Raw genomic sequence first — 20044 nt, forward strand, 5'->3', positions numbered from 1 at the left:
TCTCTTTCTCCCCCTCTCTTCCTCTTATTACTTTTACCCTTTTTCTTGTATTCATTGATTTTCTACTTGTGAAATAATGGAGAATGAAGATGTTTTATCGTCATCTGTGAGAAAATATTTCGAATCTGACTCATTCAAAATTATGCTGACTGGAACTGTTAAAGAATGTATGGAAACTGTTACCAAACGAATGAATAGACTTGAATTAAGTTTGAGAAATTTGGAAGATCAATTGAAACTTCAGGAAGAATTGAAATTGGCAGCAGAAAATCGTGAGTTACTCTTCTTTTTTTAGAGAGAATTCTTTGTATTGACTGTTTTTCCAGCAACACCAATAATTGAATTGGAAATGAATCTTGGCCTGAAGTTATTGAAACAGTCAGATACTTCCAATCCGTTCGTAGTATCCCCAGTGTCAATTATCAGTGGGGTTCATCCATTTTTCAAATGTGCCACCCCAGAAATTCGTTTGAGAATGGCAAAGTTGATTTTGGAAGGAGGCACTCCGGATGATTTAACCGAGTATTTCATTGATCTATTGAGCGTTCTTCGAGCTACCGTTCACTTTTCTGAAATAGTGAATTTAGAAGGACCATCTGATCCAACAATACAATATTTGTACAGGTAATCAATCAATCGTTCGATCTTTCAGAAAAATTAATACGTTTCAGAGGAGGAAATCATGGATTAACGAAGAATGTTTTCGATGATTTTTTATTGATGAAACTGAAATTTTTGGAAATTGAATCTTCTGCTGAAAGCCGTGATTTTTCACTCCTCAACACTTTTTCATGTTCCGCTCTGTTCAATCACTGGTTTCATAGATTCTCAGCATTTGAAGGGAAATTTCACGATTCTCCGGACAGCCAAAGAGATGTTGAATACATGTTATGGCCAAATCATAGACACTTCTTTTCGGAAAATGATGAGTTTCAAATGGTTCAAATTAACCTGAGACAGTGCGTTACCATGAATGTATTCGTTCCAAAAACTCGATTTGGATTGACGAGTATTCTGAAGAATCTGAGAGACTGTGAGCAATTTTCTAAATTGATAAAGAAAACAAAACTGGTTTATGTAGATGTAAGAAATGACATAGTTTTTTTATTGGAAAGAAGTCATTTAAATTTCAGATATCTGTTCCAAAACTCAAAATGAATACTGAAGTAAAACTAGAAGGTCTCATGACATCCTTTGGAGCTGATAAAAATTTATACAAAGAAGTAACGAAGACAGTTATGGAATCCGATGAAAAAATTACTTCTTTCATACATAGATCACAGTTTGAAGTGAGTTAACTTTCAGAGATGTGTCTAAAATAAGATTAATTTTCAGTTGGATGAAAAAGAAGATGACGAGACTGAATACGATTATGGTGTTTTAGAATGTTACCGACCCTTAAATCCTATTTTTTTCGAACAAAAAGTAGAAGTCAAAGCAGATCACCCATTTCTATTCATGTATCTCAAGGATAATCATGTACTCTTCTTTGGTTGTTATCAATGATTTTTAATTTCAATATGTTAATGAATTCTCAATTCTGTATTGTATGTATAGTAGAAAGGTTGAATGTGCGTTCCCCGTCGGCAACCGTTCCGCATAGTCGCCTTTCTCTTTCTCCCCCTCTCTTCCTCTTATTACTTTTACCCTTTTTCTTGTATTCATTGATTTTCTACTTGTGAAATAATGGAGAATGGAGATGTTTTATCGTCTTTAGTGAGCAAGTATTATGAATCTGACATGTTCAAAATTATGCTGAAGTCTACTATCAAAGAGTGCATGAAACCTCTCAATGAAAAAGTAAAGTCACTTGAATCAAGATTGCGAGATTTAGAAGATAAATTGAAAGTTCAAAAAGAACAGGAAGAAAAAATGCGTGAGGTACAATTTTTGAGAAAAAAAATCATAAAATTGTTTCAGCAACGGCTAAATCTGAATTAGAAATAAGTCTAGCAATACATTTGATGACAGGAATCGACACTTCCGAATCTTTTATCATTTCTCCAGTGTCAATTATCCTTGCAATTCATCCATTTTTCAAATCTGCTTCTCCGCAACTTCGACTGAAATGGGCAAAGCTGCTTTTGGAAGGAGGCACTCCAGATGACATGACTGAATACTTTGTTGATCTTCTGAGTGTTCTAAGAGCTTCAGTTTTGAGGTATGAAATAAGAAGAAGAGATGGAAAGGAAAATGACCCAACGATACAACATTTATACAGGTAGGTCAGTTTTCTTTACAAGTAAACTTTATTCGATTTCAGAAACGAGGGGTATCATGCACTAGAGGAAAGTGTCTTCAAAGATTTTCTATCAACAAAACTGAAATTTATCGAACTTGAATCAGATGAGATGATTGTCAATTCGATAAACTACAATTCGATGAAATGATTCATACATTTTTCCATTCGAAACGAACTTTTTATAGTACTGAAAGTTCTCCCCAAACTATGGGTTTTATGGAATGGTGTGCATATCAACATCATTTTTCGGAAGATGATACGTTTCGAATGGTAGGAATCCAGATGAGAAAACACATTTCATTGCACATTTTTCTACCGAAAATTCGATTTGGACTGAGAAACGCTTTGAAGATTCAGAAGAATGGAGAAAAACTTTATAAGTTGATCAGCACTGCCGAGAAGAAATATGTCAATGTAAAAGCTTTCTCAATTTTAAATGGGAAAATCTTTTATTTCCAGATTGCGCTTCCAAGATTCAATATAAATACGGAAACCGATTTGGCGAGTTTTATGAAATCAATAGGAATCGAGAAAGAGTTATATGATACCATCTCAGAAAAAGTTTATAGAAACATTCCATCTTTTGTTCACAAATCTCAATTTGAGGTGAGTTCAAATAAGGGTTGAATAAAACTTGGTGAAAATTCTTTATTCAGCTGACCTATCAGAAGTACAATATGGAGGAAATACTATACAATGATGACTATGTAGTCGATAGGGACTACACTGGAGTAGTCTATGATGGTGCTCCTTATTGCGTCTATTTCCATGGTCCAAAACTCGAGTTTCTAGCTGACCATCCATTCTTATTCATACTTGTGAAGGATTCTCATGTGGTGTATTTTGGTTGTTATCAATGAATCAAATTGTATTTTCAGATAGTTGCATTTTCGTTAGCTTGAACAGTAATGAGTTAAATACATATAAAATGTTGCTTTGGGTGTATTATTTGACCACGTTTTCAGTTTACGGTGACCGCACAGCCTTGTTCTTTGAGTTTAGTCATCCAATGGAAGAATTGGTAATTAAAAACAGCTTTGAATAGATAGGTCACCAAAGATATCAAACATTCAAAACAAAAATGCAAATAATTTGCCCTGCTCCGGTCTCAACTAACTAAAAGTTTACAGCAAATCCCATTTTTAGATGGAGAAAATCTGTCATTTTAGCAAAACTTTTATTCGGTTGAGCATTTTTGAAAAATAAGAAAAACCCATTCTAAAGGAGTCTAGTAACCAGAGTATTTTCAATAAAAAAATTGGATAACAAATGGCAAAGCTAATAAAGACCTTAAGAACAAATCTGGATCTCGGTAGAATTATTGTAGAATTATTGAGAATCAAGAATTTACATGGAATCTTTAATAAATAATAAATCAGAGCTAATCGTCGTTGAAATTATCTTTTTCCAATTCGTTCTTCTTCTCTTCGGTTAAATGGTATACCCGAAGCTGTTGGACAAAGTCATTTGCTTCAAAGAGGGCCCGTTCACATCGCGAGCGTTATGGTCGTTTGAAAAGAACGACGAATGACAACTGAAACAAATAATAGAAATGTGTTGTGGCGTGAACTAGCATGACCTAGCCTAGTGAACGTCCAACCCCGAGGTCACACGTGGCAAGAAGATCTGCCTATATAAGATGTAGAGAACTCTTAGTTGTTGATTCTCACCATGTAAATAAATGGTTTTATAATTCCCTTCTCCTCCACCAAAGGACATAACAGTGGCGATCAGGATGAGATCAACGAACCGACGCTCCGGGGACGCGCATGCCGGACGGGACCGTTGACTGGTGCGCACGGAGAAGGCCGAAGAAAAGAGATCCCGGTGGACAACATCGACAACAAACCAGCGGTAAGAAGGGTTGGAGAGTGACGAGCTCGAGATCATGGGATCACCCGGAAGGAAGACACCGTTGAAGAACCAGCAGCAGCAGCACCGAGTGAAGATGGATCGAGGTACTCGTGTTCAACGATTTCGAATGGTAGATTTCGTGTGGAAGCTGTGAGATGCATAGCGAAATGACATCTGCTGAAGATCGTTGGCTGAAGATCAGAAGATCGAAGCCATGATGCGGACATGGGTCCAAAAGAAGAAATGCTGTGGAGTCTAGGCAGCGGCTGTCGTGGAAGAACCGAAGATGCAAGACAGTAGACAAACGAACTTTCATTAAAGAAAGGGAGGTGTTGTGGCGTGAACTAGCATGACCTAGCCTAGTGAACGTCCAACCCCGAGGTCACACGTGGCAAGAAGATCTGCCTATATAAGATGTAGAGAACTCTTAGTTGTTGATTCTCACCATGTAAATAAATGGTTTTATAATTCCCTTCTCCTCCACCAAAGGACATAACAAAATGGAAAACAAATTTTCTACAGGGTGGCGCAGAATTACCCGCACCAAACTTTGATGCCATAAAGCAAGGAAATTGACGCAATTCTGGTGCGCGTATTATTTAAATTTTTGTTAATCATATTATGTTTTATCATTCTGCCAAAATTCAGATCGGTCGGTTTTGTTTTAGGTAAATGGCATCGCCGAGTCCACATCGCTCTTCCATTTTGAACCTTTTCAAAGCAGGAGTCGCTCCGGTTGACATCATTAAACGGCTCGGAGTCCCAAGTGGAACCGTGTATGACTCGATTTCTCGTTTCAAAAAGCTCGGCACGTTCTTGGAAAGACGTGGGAGAGGGAGAAAAGCAACTGTCGTCACTCCAGATCGGATCAAAGCTGTGAAAGAGAGAATCAGAAGAAGTGCACATCGGAGCATCAGAAAGATGGCAAAAGGTATGAAAATTAGTCGGCGTTTGTTGGGAAGGATTGTCAAAAACAAGCTGAAGCTTACCTGTAATCGTGTAAGAAAAGCGGTCATTCTGTCGGAAGCTACAACCAAGAAACGACTCGAAAGATCGAAAAAGCTTCTTCAGCGCACGCGCAATGGTGAACACTTGGTTACGGTGTTCTCTGACGAGCAGCTGTTCACGGTACAGGCTGAATTCAACCCTCAAAATCATCGAGTACTTGCTGAGACCTCTGAGGAAGCTTTTGCCAGCGGAAAGACGATTCATCAAGCCTCTCATCCCGCTAGTGTGATGGTTTTTGGAGCAGTGTGTGCTGATGGCAAGTCACCATTGCTTTTTGTCGATCAAGGAGTCAAAATCAACAAGGAAGTCTACATTTTGCAGATTTTAGAAAAGATATTTCTTCCCTGGGTTCAGAAGTACATACATGGACGTCACTGGGTGTTCTAACAAGACGGTGCTCCCGCACACACAGCCAAGTTGTCGCAACAGTGGTGCAAGACTCATTTGTCTGCGTTCATCCCCAAGGACAAATGGCCCCCGTCCTCGCCAGACCTCAATCATTTGGGCTACTTCTTTTGAGGGTTTTGCAAAACAAGGTCAACGCTAAACCCTACTCAAGTATCGAGGCTCTGAAGAAAACCCTGCTCAAGGAATGGGACGCTTTGTCGCCAGAGTACCTGCGTGCAACCATCGATGCCTACCCTAGACGTCTTCGTGCTGTCATCGAAAAGAGAGGAGGCCGGATGGAACAAGATTAGCTGATAATTGTTGATATGGTCATGAATAAACTCTTTGTTGATTCCCATGGTTCTCTGACTTTTACTTTTTTAGATATAGCACTTATAGCTTGTGCGGGTAATTCTGCGCCACCCTGTACACTTACGCTTCGAAAACAGCAAACTGATTCCCGATTTTGCGAGAAAGAGCCCTCAAGAAGGTTTTTTTTTCGTTGAGCAAATGTAGCTTTACTTTCAGTTGGCGAGTCGTAATGAACTCTGAAAAAGAATACATTGCATAGATAATAAGAAATAAAATTACCATGGACGGCGAGTGAGGCACAACACCAGATCATTTCACATGCGAGCCGATAGTCTCCAATTTTTGTAAAGAGTTTAGATAACGTCAGCATATTCTCCGGAGTGTGTTTTTGATCTCGGTTTATGATATTCTGAAATAATAAATAATAGTTTAATAGTTTCAAAAAACCACTTACTTCACAAAGCGAGTTCAAGCATTCCTGCGTGAGGGGTTCTGCTTCGTTCCCTTGGTTCTCCATAAGTTTCTGAAATGCACAGAAGCATTATATAATATATAAACCAACCTCAAAGAATGTGTCGTTGTTCTCATACTTGTTCAAAACATGTCGCAGTGTGTTTTCCATTTCTTGTACTTCATCGCTGCTATAGATACTTTGATTCTTGAACAGACGATCGAGCGTAGCTTTTTCGAGCAACTGTTTGAGTCGTGGATCGTGGCGCCAGTTCATCCTGTAATACTGAGTTAATGAAGCTTGAATTCTGTAAATATATCCGTTCAATTAGAGAGAGAGATAAAGAGTGTGTGTGAAAGAGGGAGAGAGAGAGAGAGAGAGATTTGCGAGATTGTTGTGTTGTGTACTTTTGTATTCTCGTGGACTAGATTGGCTTGTTCTTTTGGTTTATTGTCTATTTTGATACTGAGAATTTAAAAAGTTCAATTACGGTCTATTTTCATTAAGAGAGGCTGAAAAAGAAAATGAATCAGAAGAATAAGTTCTGATTCTAACGAAATCAGGAGCTTGTTGAACAGAAAGAATACATCAATAGAAGAGATACGAAGGAGTATGCAAATACGCTCTATTAATAATGGTGAGATTCAAATGGTCCCCCCTAGCAAACAGCGGGTGAAGTGGACACCTCTTTCTCTGATCGATTTTCTGGTAGCTAAGCTAATTCTTTGACATTGGCTGAGCCAAGTAAATTTCATTTTGTTCATTTAGGTTGCTAATGAATTTTAACTGCTGAAAATATCAAATAAAATGGATCAAACATCATTTGGAAGAGATTGCGAGTCAGCATATGGTTCAGAAGTATCTTCAAATGCCACATTCAAACTTCAGAAAGATAGATTTCAAATTGAAGAATCGGGAACAAAAAAGGAAATATGGTAAGTCTGGAATCATTTTAAATTTGAAAAACAAAGAATATTCAGGTATGAATGGATCAGAAATAGACTTCGTCATTATATGATTATGGAATTGTTGTTCTCGATTTGTCTCGTTTTGATTCTATGGAAACAATACCATATTTCATCTCAGAACGATAAAACTCTTGAATTGGTAATGGAATATCAAACAGAAACAGATTTATGATTGAGTTGCTTTCAGATTTCAAGTATTCAATCGGAATTCCGAAACTTCAAACTAGATATTGAATCTAATAAAGCTTCCAAACCAACCGACACTATGAATCTGAATGGAGGAAATAAGAAAATAAAAGAATTTGTAGAAGAAGTGATGAAAGATATCAAGAATCCATCGATTGAAAGAAATCAGAAATCAAAAGAAGATCCGAAACAAGTCATCCAAAATGAAATGAATTCTTCTCCGAATAATTCAGTATTTCAAATAAATGCAGCAAGTCTTGTTCTCGGAGCATCAGTTGATTCCAGTCGATCATCCAGTTCTGACAATAATCCATTTTTTGGAAGAGATCAAAGTGACTATGTATTGATTGATAGATCTGATCCACCATCAGATAAAGCATGGTGTTCAAATGAGGAGAATCCGATTTTGACTATTGATTTGGCAAAGTATATCAGACCAATTTCAGTGTCTTATCAACACTCGAAATGGTCAGGAATGGTTCCAGATGGTGCCCCGAGCAGATATGATGTCCTTGTGAGTTTATTCATTATCTGGGAGAGTATTCAATTCATTTCAATTCATTCAGGCTTGTCTCGATTACTACTGTGACAATCTAGAACCACTTGTCTCGAACTGTGAATATAGAGCAACTGGAGACAACAAACAAGAACAATTCTGCCCAATTCCATTCAATCAAAATCATTCTTCAATTGGAAAAATTCAATTTCATTTCCGTCAAAATCATGGAAATGTCATGAAAACCTGTGCTCACACGATTCGAGTCTACGCAGAGACGAAAGTAGTTCCAAAAGTCAAAGGGAGGACTCTGGAACACGCTGAAACTTGTTCTAAGCTCACTTATGACTATCATCTTAAATCGTGGATTTACAAAATGGTTTGTTTTCTAAATACTAAACTAGCAACAATTGAAATTGTTTCCAGTTTGACTTCAAGGATTGCAAGGTACTTTACTCGAATGACTGCTGTGCTGAATGCCCGGAATGCTGTGACGAATGCCTCATTCAAGATATCGACGGTGTCATGGTTTTTCTCTGCATCTTTATCGCTATCACTCTTATATTCCCTATAGCGATAATAGGAAATTTGCTCTACGAACGAAAATGATCTACCTTAGTTTTGAAAAGTAATAACTCAGAAAACAAAGCGAATACTGTAAAATACGAATATGTGTTGAATATGGTCATTGGTTAAAAGTTTGTTTTGTAAGCAAAACAAATTTACTATAAGATTCTGAGTTATCAATGACTGAAATCCAAAATATATTATGACGTTACTTGTCTGGGTTTATATGTTTAATCCCCATCATTTCCAATAAATTTCTGAAACATAATGCGGCATTACAGAAAAAAATAACAAAGTATCAATTTTGGTAGTGCTAAATGATAGCACACAGCTTGAATCGGCCATTTATCCTCCATTTATGCATACCTCTCTCTCATTTTTTGAGCAAAAAAGTTGCTCCTTTAGCTGAACAGGAACTTATTGTATGCATAGTAGGAAAGTTAACCCCTCGGTGATGACCGTTCCGTAAAGTTTCTGTCTCCCCGTCCCCTTTTTCTCTTCTTCTTCTTCCTACTGTACTTATTGATTTTATTAATGGAAAGTAAAGCAGTTTCACCTTTTAGTTTGATAGAAATTCTTGAATCTGAAGAGTTCAAAATACTTTTAAAGTCTGTCGTGGACTCTGCCTTGCTCAATGTTCACAAAAAGCTAGACAATGTTGAGTCCAAATTGGAAAAGTTGGAAAATCAACGAAACAATGAAGAAGAGAGTGAATGTAAGCAACAAAAAGGTACGCGTCAATTTGTGGATTCATGTTTTTTGAAATATATTTTCTCAGAAATTCCTCCAAAAAAGGAGCTACAGATGAAGATACATCTGAATATTTTATCGATCTTTTGAGTGTCATTAAAGCTTCTAGACTCTGTGGCCCTTACATTCCTGATTATTATTTTTCATGTGCATTAAATCCATATTATTGGAGGTAAATTAGTTGAGCTAGTGGTTCTTGAGATATATGTTCTGTTCAGGTTTGGAATTCACGTATTGGACGAAAGAACAATCAATGATTTCCAGACAAGGAAACTACAATTCATCGAATTCAAATCAGAGGGAAAAGAAGATATGATCATTAACTCAATTCCTTACAATCCATTATTGGACGACGTTATTCATGATCCAATTTTTCGAGAACGAACTTTTAATTTTTCTGAATACTCTGCTCGAACTATTCTATTCATGGAATGGAATCAACATAAACATAAATACGCGGAAAACGAAACATTTCAAATGGTAGAATACAAGATGAGAACATTCGTTTCATTTTATGTTTTCCTCCCAAAAATTCGATTCGGTTTGCAAAATGCTTTGAAGAATCTTGGAGACGGGCAACAACTTTATCATTTGATTAACACTGCCAAGGAGAAATATGTTGATGTAAAAACGTTATGTTTTGAAACTCGGAAAAAAAATGTATTTTCAGATTCGTGTTCCTCGATTTAAAATTGATACAGAAGCCGACTTGGGAAGCTTTATAAATTCAATCGGGATCGAGAAAGATTTATATCAGGATGTATCAAAAACAGTATTCAGAAAAACCGTACGTTTTGTGCACAAAGCTCAATTTGAGGTGAGAATAGTGGAGTTATAAACTTTAATATTCCCGATTTTCAGCTAGACGTTCAAAGATACGAAAAATTTGAGGATGGTTCCAATAGAGACTGCAATGGGGTAGTGGATCTTGGATTTAAAGATACTCATGTTGTGTTTTTTGGTTGTTATCAATGAATGAGTTTTGAATTTGAATTTATTTCCAAAGATTTTTGCTTGTATACACATTTCGGTTAGGTTGAACAGGAATGTATTGTATACATAGTGGGAAAGTTAACCCCCGCCGATGACCGTTCCGTAAAGTTTCTGTCTTTCTGTTTCTCTCTTCTTTTCTTCTTCTCCCTTCTTCTTCCAACTAACTATTGTACGTATCGATTTTATTTATGGAAAGTAACGCAGTTTCACCTTCTATTTTGAAAGAAATTCTTGAATCGGAAGAGTTCAAAGCACTTCTAAAGTCTGTCGTGGACTCTGCATTGCTCAATGTTCATGAAAGGCTAGATAATGTTGAGTCCAGATTGAAAAAGTTGGAAAATCAACAAAAAAATGAAGAAGAGAGTGAATGTAAGCAAGAAAAAGGTACACATAAATTTGTGGATTCATGTTTTTTGAAATATATTTTCTCAGAAATTCTTCCAAAAACTCCGAGAATGCAATTGGAAATCAGTCTTGCAATGAAACTGCTCCCAAATCAAAAAACGTTTGAAGCATTTGTTCTCTCGCCTCTCTCTATCATTCTAGGAATCCATCCATTTTTTCAAAACGCGAATCTGGAAACTCGTTTGAGAATAGCTGAATCTTTTTTGCTGGAAGGAGCTACAGATGAAGAAATGAATGAATATTTTATCGATCTTTTGAGTGTTATTAAAGCGACTAGACTTCGTTACAACATGTATTCCCATGGACGTCATTTTTGTGAACCAAATCCAAATGTCTATTGGAGGTGAGTAGGTTAATTGAGTTTTTTTTAAATGTTTTATGTTGTTTCAGATTCGGATTACATGGATTAGACGAGAAAGTAGTCAACGATTTTTTATCAACAAAACTGAAATTCATCGAGTTTGAACCTGAAGATAAGATTGTCAATTCCATTACCTATAGTCAATTATTTGATGAAATATTTCACACATTTTCCCAGTCGAAACGAGATTTTTATAGCACAAAAGACTCTCCCCAAATGAGAGGTTTTATACAATTTACTGATGCTCAGCATAATTTCTCCGAGAACGATACATTTCAAATGGTAGAAATCAAGATGAGGGTACACGTTTCATTGCACATTTTCTTACCCAAAACTCGATTTGGACTGGAACATGCTCTGAACAATCTTGGAGATGGAGAGCAGCTTTATCATTAAAAAAAAAAAAAAATACACTTCCTTGCTTAATAAGCTGCAATAAAATACACTTCCTTGCTTAATAAGCTGCAATGAGCTTTACACGAAGAATCAGTCCACATTCTTTATGGTAATTCTGTGGCTGCATACCATAAAACTTGTAAAATAGGTGCCAAGATACACCGCTTTGAACTTGGGAGTAAATAGAAGTTTTACAGAAATCCTTTTTTTTTCACACAAATAGCTTAATGGTTTCATATGAATCTCCCGGATCATCGGTACTGCTCATAGTGATCCTCAGTATTCAGAATTTTTTGATCGGTAAACTCGTTCTACTTTCTGCAGCTAGTTAGAGGTTCTGTACGACCTGACTTTTGGTCCATATACTTGCAACTTTTTTCAAAAATGCTCATTAAGATTTATTGATAACAACTTTATTATCTGGAAATACAAATTGATTCATTGATAACAACCAAAATACACGACATGAGTATCCTTCACAAGCATAAATAAAAATGGATGATCAGCTAGAAACTCGAGTTTCGGGCCAGAATAAAAACGATCAATAATATCATACGGATAGTCCACAAGTCCATCATAATCCTTATCGTCGATGTCTCCCAGTTCATTGTTGTTCACGAAGGTCAGCTATAAAACTGTATTTAATACCAATATTCCGCTCTCACTCGCCTCAAATTTAGCTTTGTGTACAAAAGTTGGAGTTTTTTCAGAATAGTTTTTCGATACAATGTCATATAATTCTCTGTCAAATTCAATTGACTTCACCAAACTGCCCAAATCAGTTTCCGTATTGATAGTGAATCGAGGGAGGCGAATCTGAAAATATATAGTTTTACAGGAGCTATGAACATGTTTTTACATTAACATATTTGTCCTTGGCAGTGCTGATCAAATGATAAAGCTGCTCTCCATCTCCAAGATTGTTCAGAGCATGTTCCAGTCCAAATCGAGTTTTGGGTAAGAAAATGTGCAATGAAACGTGTACCCTCATCTTGATTTCTACCATTTGAAATGTATCGTTCTCGGAGAAATTATGCTGAGCATCAGTAAATTGTATAAAACCTCTCATTTGGGGAGAGTCTTTTGTGCTATAAAAATCTCGTTTCGACTGGGAAAATGTATGAAATATTTCATCAAATAATTGACTATATGTAATGGAATTGATAATCTTGTCTTCAGGTTCAAACTCGATGAATTTCAGTTCTGTTGATAAGAAATCGTTGACTACTTTCTCGTCTAATCCATGTAATCCGAATCTGAAAGAACATGAAACATCAAAAAAAACTCACTTAACCTACTCACCTCCAATAGACATTTGGATTTGGTTCACAAAAATCGCATCCATGGGAATACATGTTGTAACGGAGTCTAGTCGCTTTAATAACACTCAAAAGATCGATAAAATATTCAGTCATTTCTTCATCTGTAGCTCTTTCCAACAAAAAAGATTCAGCTATTCTCAAACGAGTTTCCGGATTCGCGTTTTGGAAAAATGGATGGATTCCTAGTATGATAGAGACAGGCGAGAGAACAAATGCTTCAAACGTTTTTTGATTTGGGAGCAGTTTCATTGCAAGACTGATTTCCAATTGCATTCTCGGAGTTTTTGGAGGAATTTCTGAGAAAATATATTTCAAAAAACATGAATCCACAAATTGACGTGTACCTTTTTCTTGCTTACATTCACTATCTTCTTCATTTTTTCGTTGGTTTTCCAACTTTTCCAATCTGGACTCAACATTATCTAGTCTTTTGTAAACATTGAGCAATGCAGAGTCCACGACAGATTTTAGAAGTGCTTTGAACTCTTCCGATTCAAGAATTTCTTTCAAAATAGAAGGTGAAACTGCGTTACTTTCCATAAATAAAATCGATACGTACAATAGTTAGTTGGAAGAAGAAGGGAGAAGAAGAAAAGAAGAGAGAAACAGAAAGACAGAAACTTTACGGAACGGTCATCGGCGGGGGGTTAACTTTCCCACTATGTATACAATACATTCCTGTTCAACCTAACCAAAATGTGTATACAAGCAAAAATCTTTGGAAATAAATTCAAATTCAAAACTCATTTATTGATAACAACTAAAATACACAACATGAGTATATTTTACATGCATGAAAATGGTCAGCTAGAAACTCGAGTTTCGGACCATGACATATATCACTCATATACTTAAATCCAAGATCCACTACCCCAGTGCAGTCTCTATTGAAACCATCTTCAAATTTTTGGTATTTTTGAACGTCTAGCGGAAAACCGGGAAAAAAAGAAGTTTATAATTCCACTCTTCTCACCTCAAATTGAACTTTGTGTACAAAACGTGGGGTTTTTCCAAATACTTTTTTGATACATCCTTATATAAGTCTTCCCCGATCCTGATTTCTCATGAAAAAAGCCAGTGGCACGCAACGCAGACACGCTTCGCTTTCAAATTGGTGGCACCCTCCACATTACTGATTTTTAAAACGTATCTAAAACAAAAATATTTTCAGGTTTGCTTAAAGGTCAGTCTCTCAAGCACTTCTACAGTTTCCGGTTAATGTGTCCGTCGAATATTCATAGATGAAATCACTCTCATGACTCGTATACTCCGTTTTTCGATTGCTTCTCTTTTTAATTTAATTTAATTGTTTTTAACTTCGTTGTTTTGTAATGTTGTGATGGTTCAATGAAAGGGTTCAATATGATTGGCTCCACTTTCTGCAGAATGTCTGCCGACTTTCTGCAGCATCTCTGGCGACTTTCTGTAGATGGTTTTTGCATACTGTCGGCAAAGATGCTGCTGAAAGTCGGCAGACCTGCTGCAGAAAGTTGAAGAAGTATACCGAGTTGTCAAGTCGTTGAATTTCAGTTTTTCAAAAAATCATCTGGATTTTCTCGAAGAACGATCATGGATAATTTAACACCTTATTGTTTTTCTAGAATTCAGAATGGTTGGAATTGTTCAGCAGGATTTTCCCATTAATATTGACAATGTTTAGGGATCAGATGATTGGAAAATAAAATGATTTTTGATTCAGACGTCAAACTTTCTAGGTTATTAGTGATCTTCAGTTTTTTGATAAAACTAAGACAACTGAACCTTTCTAACCAATTTGAAAGCCGCGATTTTAGTTGGTTCGTTGGAACATCCGAAAATTTCTAGAACCTCAGTGGTTCATTCCAGTGTTTTTCACTTCTTCATTCATTTCATTTTTTTGTCGTTTACTTCAGTTTATTTGTTTTTTTTATTGTATGATTTGATGTTGATAACCTCTCGATAACCATCTGCCCCACATCTTATGTGCATATAAGGAGGAGAAATCGACAGAAGAACTTCACTCTTGCTTCACTGAAGCCCCCACAACTGCTGCCAAGCTACCATCCCAACTGCTAACTCATCTTACGGTGCGCTTCCTACAAGGCAGAACACTGACTTCTCATGAAATAATCGATTTCAGAAATGTCTGGATCACCCGACTCTCTTTCACCTCTGCGTGTTACATCACCAGATGCACCGGAACTACCAGCCAAAAAGGATTCTTCTGAAGAGTACCCCTCATCACTAATCGACAAAGATCAAGAGGTAACTTAGAAATGTGACTTGCAACTAGAGAGGTTTTCAAAGAGTACACTTTGCTACATAGATTTGATTTTTTAGTCTCTCAAGTTTCATTCTTTTAATTTGCGAAAATTGTCTGTTTTTACATATAAGGCAGGTCAAATTTGAAAAATTATTTTTTTTACCCAAGGAAGTCAAATATTCGTGAAGTTCTGAGCAATATTCTCACTAAAAGCCAATCTGAAATGACTTCAAAATTTACCGGAAGTTCTTGCCCGCTTTCCACAGTTTTTCGAAACATCAGAAGACGACTTGAATTTCAGTCTGACTGAAAAGTTTGCTATTCTCGTGAAATTAAGATTTTACTGATATATTTTTAGCTTACTGATATATTTTTCAGGAACTTCCCGAGACAGAGAAGGGGAAAATTTCTGAATTTCTGAAGAAGTTCAACTCCCTATACAATGAAGTAATAGAAGATCATCACCAACAAGAAGATCTGATCGGATTCTGCTTCATTTTGAAGCCTTACATCGACAGTTACAAGAAACATCTCTTTTTTTGGAATGAAATTTTTAGCTATTCAGTGAGTTATTCTCTTCTAGAATGTTTGTATGCATTTCTTTTCAGAGAATTTGGACGTTTGTTCTGCAAGTCTTGGGGGAGACAAAAGAAGTTGCACTGAAAACCGATGCCTTTTATGTCTGTAGAGACATTGCTGAACAATGGAGTCATTCGGACAACAGCGAAAGTGTTTTCAGAGGAAGAAGAGCGGAGTTTTATGTTCAACGGACTCTCAGCATTCTGGAAATGGCGGAAAGCACCGAGATCGTTTCGATTGTCGATAATATTCTTCATTATTTCGCAACGAGCAATAAAGGGACGGAATCCATGATCACTAATGGATTGTTCAGAAAAGTAAAGAATCATTTGAAAAGAGCAAGAATGAGCAAAAACTTGGCTATTGAGCTGTCACCCTGCCATCTTTCCGAACTTCTTAAGAATATTGAACGCAAAAGAAGCATGGTAGACTGGATTATCAAGAGGCTTCGGGACACCTCGTCTCCAAAAACGGAGCATTGTGGAACATTCTCCTATTATAGTGGCACTTGTTTCCTAGTTACAACCCTCGAAACGGTAAATTGTGATGACGTGATTGCGAAGCTTCTGCGAGATTACTATCGTTCTGTTCGTCTTGGTGGCTTATCTGTTCTGCAAATTTTATCATGTGCAGTCGAAGCGTCCTACCAAAATCCAGAGCACGCGATTCACACTGGTGTCCTTTTTGAGTTTTTGGAAGGAAAGAACTATGGAATGGATATCGAGTATAAACGAGGAGGATTTACCAGTATACTAATGAAATACATTCTCAAAAATGTTCCTGAGATCACGGAGCTCTTCTCATTCACTCAAATTCTGAACGATGAGCCCATCTCATCAATCATGCTTGAAACAAAGGATGGATTCGAGGAGGTAGAAGGAGTTTATGTCCTTGAGTATGAGATATTTTCGGAGCTCCAAAAAACTGGTGAGTTCTGAAGTTGTAAAATATGCACAAAAACAACTCTCAAGAGAAGTCTTTGGAGATGCCGCTTTCAAACGATCTATAAATTTGGTTAGAAGTACATTCAACTACGGTGAGTCCATTTCTGCAGTCAAAACTGACTAAATGTCTCTGCAAGACGAGTTACGAGCTCTCAAACTTTTAATATTGTTAAGCTTTTTCACATAGAATTCCAAATCGGCAGTATGTACGCCACCGCGCGGTTCCATTCGTGGTCCCCAGCGCTTTACCTGTGCTCGTTCGAAAAATAAGACCATCTTGCTTATATTATTTGCCGATTTGGAATTCCATGTGAAAATGCCTAATCATATAAAAAATTTGAGAGCTCATAACTCGGCTCGCACAGATATTCAGCAGGTTTTGACTGCAGAAATGAACTCCTAGTAGTCGAAAATACCTATGACCAAATTTATAGATCATTTGAAAGCCGCGTCTCCAAAGACTTCCCTTGTCAGAAAACATTTATCTTTTTGTTAAATGCAATAGTTTTTAGGCGATCCACTTCAAAGTGTTATTGGATCAGTTGGCGCCATATCCTCTTCTTCTGGCAACAGATAAGATGGATACTGCGGTCTACAAGCTGAAATCGTTCTGCACAAAAACGGTTGAAGGAGATAATGGACACGCGCTAGCATTTGTCTGGAAAAATGGTCGCTGGTGGAAGATGAATAGTGGACGAAAAGAAGCAACTGATTTCAGTGTCACTTCGGTTGTGAACGATATCTTGATTGCAATTTACGAGAAGGATGAGGAGACCATGTGAGAATCCTGCCGTCAATGCCAACACTTCCCTTTCCACAATCTCTTCCTCCAATGCTTTTCACGAATCTCTTCCAGCACCTCAAAAATATTTGTCTTATTTATCATACAATATCACTCTCTTCACCTCACATGATAAAAGACTATTTTGTTTTGCAAAGTTGTCTTTTTCCTATTTTTTCCTTCTTTCCAACACAATGTGATCTCTTACCGTGATTCTCAACGATAGATCTCGACCTTACCAATGACCGAATGTGTAATACTTTCGTAAATGAATTGTTGAACTTGCATTTTTCATCACTGTTCACGGTCTCCTAGGATTATTTTAGGGGCAGATTACGTCATCAAACGTGGAATGCCACGAAAAATGAAAAATCACTAAAAATTCACACGTGAGGGAGTTTTTGAATGGGAATGAAGTGGTCATCCATTTTCTCGAGAACCAGGGCAAATCTCGAAAAAAAAACGGTCACTCAGTTTTGTTCGAAACCGTGTTATGAACCCACAAAATTTTTTTTGTTTTTGTTTTTGTGTTGGATGATTTTCGAGTTATCTTTCGTTGAAAAATCAACTGAAAACACCCGACTTTTTCAATAACTTTGAAATATCTGTCCTCATTTTGCGTATATCAAAAACCCGTTCTCTCTACTTTTTTCATATGTTCATTGGCTACCATTTGCACTTATTCGATACGTTGTTGCTTCTCAACTGACCGAGTCATATCATTGCTTTGACACTCTTCGCTTGTCAGAACTGGAGTGAATGTTTGTGTTTGTATTAGGTTGATTCATAATTTTCTGCAATTTTTCGATAAAACTTTGCTTCCATTTTTTTTCCAAATCCAGAAAGATTTCTAGAATTCAAAATATTGTTTATCAGCATTGATGGTTTTCAGACAAGATTTTGGTTGTTTACTGATTCTCTCTGCTTAGACCATCCATTCGAGATCATTTGAAAAGGAAACCTGCTTCTTTTTGATATTGCCTTTTTAATCGGATTCTTTCCTATTTAAATGTCGTTGGAGTCAAGCTAAATGCTTGTATTATAATTGAAGAAAAGACGATTGAATCAATACGATGAATAAAAAAAAATTGTCCAGCCAAATGACAACAGTTTGTTAAGGGCTACTTTTGCAACACTTGAAAAAGTGTTGTCATACCGAAAATGTCTTTGCGTTATAACTTCCCGTCCTGAAGTCACAGGCTTTTAAGTTTATCGAAATAAAATGAATATTTGATGTTACTTCTCTGTTCTTGTTCAGAAGTTCCCACCACTCCACCCAGAGTACTGAGTCCAAGATTCAAAAAACCACTTTTTTAGGTTTGTGAACATCCAGAGCGCGCAAATCTTAGTCCACACATCGCACTTTCCTCATATTGTTATAGTAACAACTCCACTACTTATTTCTAATAAACAAATTGCCTGCCCATACGTGTGTATAGTGGAAAAGTCCTAAGAACCAACTCAGTCAGGTCTTTGTGATGTGCCATCTCATTTTGCTTCAAAACGTGTGGTATGTAACGACAAATTTTTCTCACTCCGATAAATGATTTCTATCCACGAACAACAGTTACATGAGTCACCCTTAATGTAATTGTTAACCTACGGGTAGTTTGATACAGACCCGATTCTACGATTCCCTACAATAACTTCAAATCTAGCTCTGACTGCTGAAAGAGAAGAACTTTTATAGCCAGATCCAAGTTTATTGTTTCTGATCTTTTGAATCAAAATGTGCTTGAGTTGAAACAAGGAGGCCTTTGTAACCATACATCAACAACTTCCTTTTGAATGACTAAAGTTTTAGACCAGAAACGATTGAAAACAAAATGACGTCTCAAAAACGCAAAAAATGGGGTGTAAATCAAAGCCCCGTTCTCGGCGAGAAAAGAAGCGAGAAGTAAAACTTTGAAACTGTAACAAATACTTAAGTAGGTCTACCAAACACAAAAAACCGCATCGAAAAACAACTCCTGTGCCGAGAAATCAGAAAGACTTTTTCACATTTCAAAAGAACGACTTTTCGACTTTAAAAAGACTATAAATACATTATTTTTCAAAATATTTCAAATCTTTTTGATGAGAAAAATGGAGAGAGGACAGTCAAAAATTACTTCATAGAAAACCAGAAAAGAAAGACACTATAGATAGGGACCGCATTGAACGTGGGCGGAGTTTTTCATTTTCTTCTCTTGGGCTTTATGGGGAGATTATCAGAATGTTTGACGGTCTGCCCTGAGAGCCCAGAATGCTAAAACAGAATGAAAACTTTTTACCCCTATGTAATCGAGTACGTAGAATTCAATGAACACACTTTCGTTTCACCCAAATTTTTAGTTTTCTCAGAAAACTGAAAAAACGTTTTGCTTTTTTCAGAAAAATGTCACGTTTAGGATGTTCTAGGTCGAACACGCATCATTTTTTGTCAGTTTCTAATAGTTCTGAGCATACTCTAATAGGTTTTGAAAGAAAATTCGTTTTTCGTGCTGTCGAATTTTTTTGGGAGCCATCTGAACTGCGAGGCATCACATCAAAAAACTTTCTGTGAAAACATATATATTTTCTGACATATTCTTTTTGGACATCTCTTCAGGTACCTGGGGCCAAATTTTGGAAGCTCACTGATTCGTAAAATGTGATTTTTTCAGTGTCGAAAGACAACAGGCTCAAAAAGAAAACTAGTTTTCCTGATAGTTCAGGTTAAAGGAGGTCAAACACGCATCGTTTTTTGACGGATTCAGATTCTACGCAAAATTTCGATCTCTATGCCCTTGAAAACAAAAAATTTCGTGCTGTCGAATTT

The 20044-nt window shown here is 36.7% G+C and overlaps 8 protein-coding genes across 8 annotated transcripts; 6 read left to right on the top strand and 2 right to left on the bottom strand.

The window, feature by feature from the left end:
• Nucleotides 1-76: 76 nt before the first annotated feature.
• GCK72_015046 (uncharacterized protein) lies at nt 77-2390 on the top strand (the record flags this gene model as incomplete). The annotated part of the gene is made up of 7 exons (XM_053730591.1): nt 77-272; nt 327-624; nt 672-1083; nt 1134-1289; nt 1336-1387; nt 1921-2221; nt 2264-2390. 7 exons carry the CDS (start codon nt 77-79, stop codon nt 2388-2390), a joined length of 1542 nt encoding a protein of 513 aa, XP_053585363.1.
• A 134-nt stretch (nt 2391-2524) lies between these two features.
• GCK72_015047 (uncharacterized protein) lies at nt 2525-3102 on the top strand (the record flags this gene model as incomplete). The annotated part of the gene is made up of 3 exons (XM_053730592.1): nt 2525-2656; nt 2702-2848; nt 2899-3102. 3 exons carry the CDS (start codon nt 2525-2527, stop codon nt 3100-3102), a joined length of 483 nt encoding a protein of 160 aa, XP_053585364.1.
• Nucleotides 3103-5923: 2821 nt separating this feature from the next.
• GCK72_015048 (uncharacterized protein) lies at nt 5924-6530 on the bottom strand (the record flags this gene model as incomplete). Its single annotated transcript, XM_053730593.1, has 3 exons — nt 5924-6039; nt 6083-6212; nt 6366-6530. 3 exons carry the CDS (start codon nt 6528-6530, stop codon nt 5924-5926), a joined length of 411 nt encoding a protein of 136 aa, XP_053585365.1.
• Nucleotides 6531-7061: 531 nt separating this feature from the next.
• GCK72_015049 (uncharacterized protein) lies at nt 7062-8513 on the top strand (the record flags this gene model as incomplete). The annotated part of the gene is made up of 5 exons (XM_053730594.1): nt 7062-7189; nt 7235-7361; nt 7410-7922; nt 7975-8283; nt 8331-8513. 5 exons carry the CDS (start codon nt 7062-7064, stop codon nt 8511-8513), a joined length of 1260 nt encoding a protein of 419 aa, XP_053585366.1.
• Nucleotides 8514-9126: 613 nt separating this feature from the next.
• Nucleotides 9127-10196, top strand: GCK72_015050 (uncharacterized protein; the record flags this gene model as incomplete). The annotated part of the gene is made up of 4 exons (XM_053730595.1): nt 9127-9201; nt 9486-9845; nt 9892-10038; nt 10083-10196. The coding sequence occupies 4 exons, from the start codon at nt 9127-9129 to the stop codon at nt 10194-10196; spliced, it is 696 nt and encodes a 231-aa protein (XP_053585367.1).
• A 206-nt stretch (nt 10197-10402) lies between these two features.
• GCK72_015051 (uncharacterized protein) lies at nt 10403-11376 on the top strand (the record flags this gene model as incomplete). The annotated part of the gene is made up of 3 exons (XM_053730596.1): nt 10403-10598; nt 10647-10962; nt 11010-11376. The coding sequence occupies 3 exons, from the start codon at nt 10403-10405 to the stop codon at nt 11374-11376; spliced, it is 879 nt and encodes a 292-aa protein (XP_053585368.1).
• Nucleotides 11377-11814: 438 nt separating this feature from the next.
• Nucleotides 11815-13238, bottom strand: GCK72_015052 (uncharacterized protein; the record flags this gene model as incomplete). Its single annotated transcript, XM_053730597.1, has 5 exons — nt 11815-12003; nt 12103-12192; nt 12236-12632; nt 12679-12994; nt 13043-13238. The coding sequence occupies 5 exons, from the start codon at nt 13236-13238 to the stop codon at nt 11815-11817; spliced, it is 1188 nt and encodes a 395-aa protein (XP_053585369.1).
• A 1581-nt stretch (nt 13239-14819) lies between these two features.
• On the top strand, nt 14820-17245 carry GCK72_015053 (uncharacterized protein; the record flags this gene model as incomplete). The annotated part of the gene is made up of 4 exons (XM_053730598.1): nt 14820-14942; nt 15319-15504; nt 15549-16391; nt 16976-17245. 4 exons carry the CDS (start codon nt 14820-14822, stop codon nt 17243-17245), a joined length of 1422 nt encoding a protein of 473 aa, XP_053585370.1.
• Nucleotides 17246-20044: the final 2799 nt, after the last annotated feature.

This window comes from Caenorhabditis remanei, chromosome IV (genome assembly GCF_010183535.1).
Source record: "Caenorhabditis remanei strain PX506 chromosome IV, whole genome shotgun sequence".
In the NCBI taxonomy this organism is placed as follows: domain Eukaryota; kingdom Metazoa; phylum Nematoda; class Chromadorea; order Rhabditida; family Rhabditidae; genus Caenorhabditis; species Caenorhabditis remanei.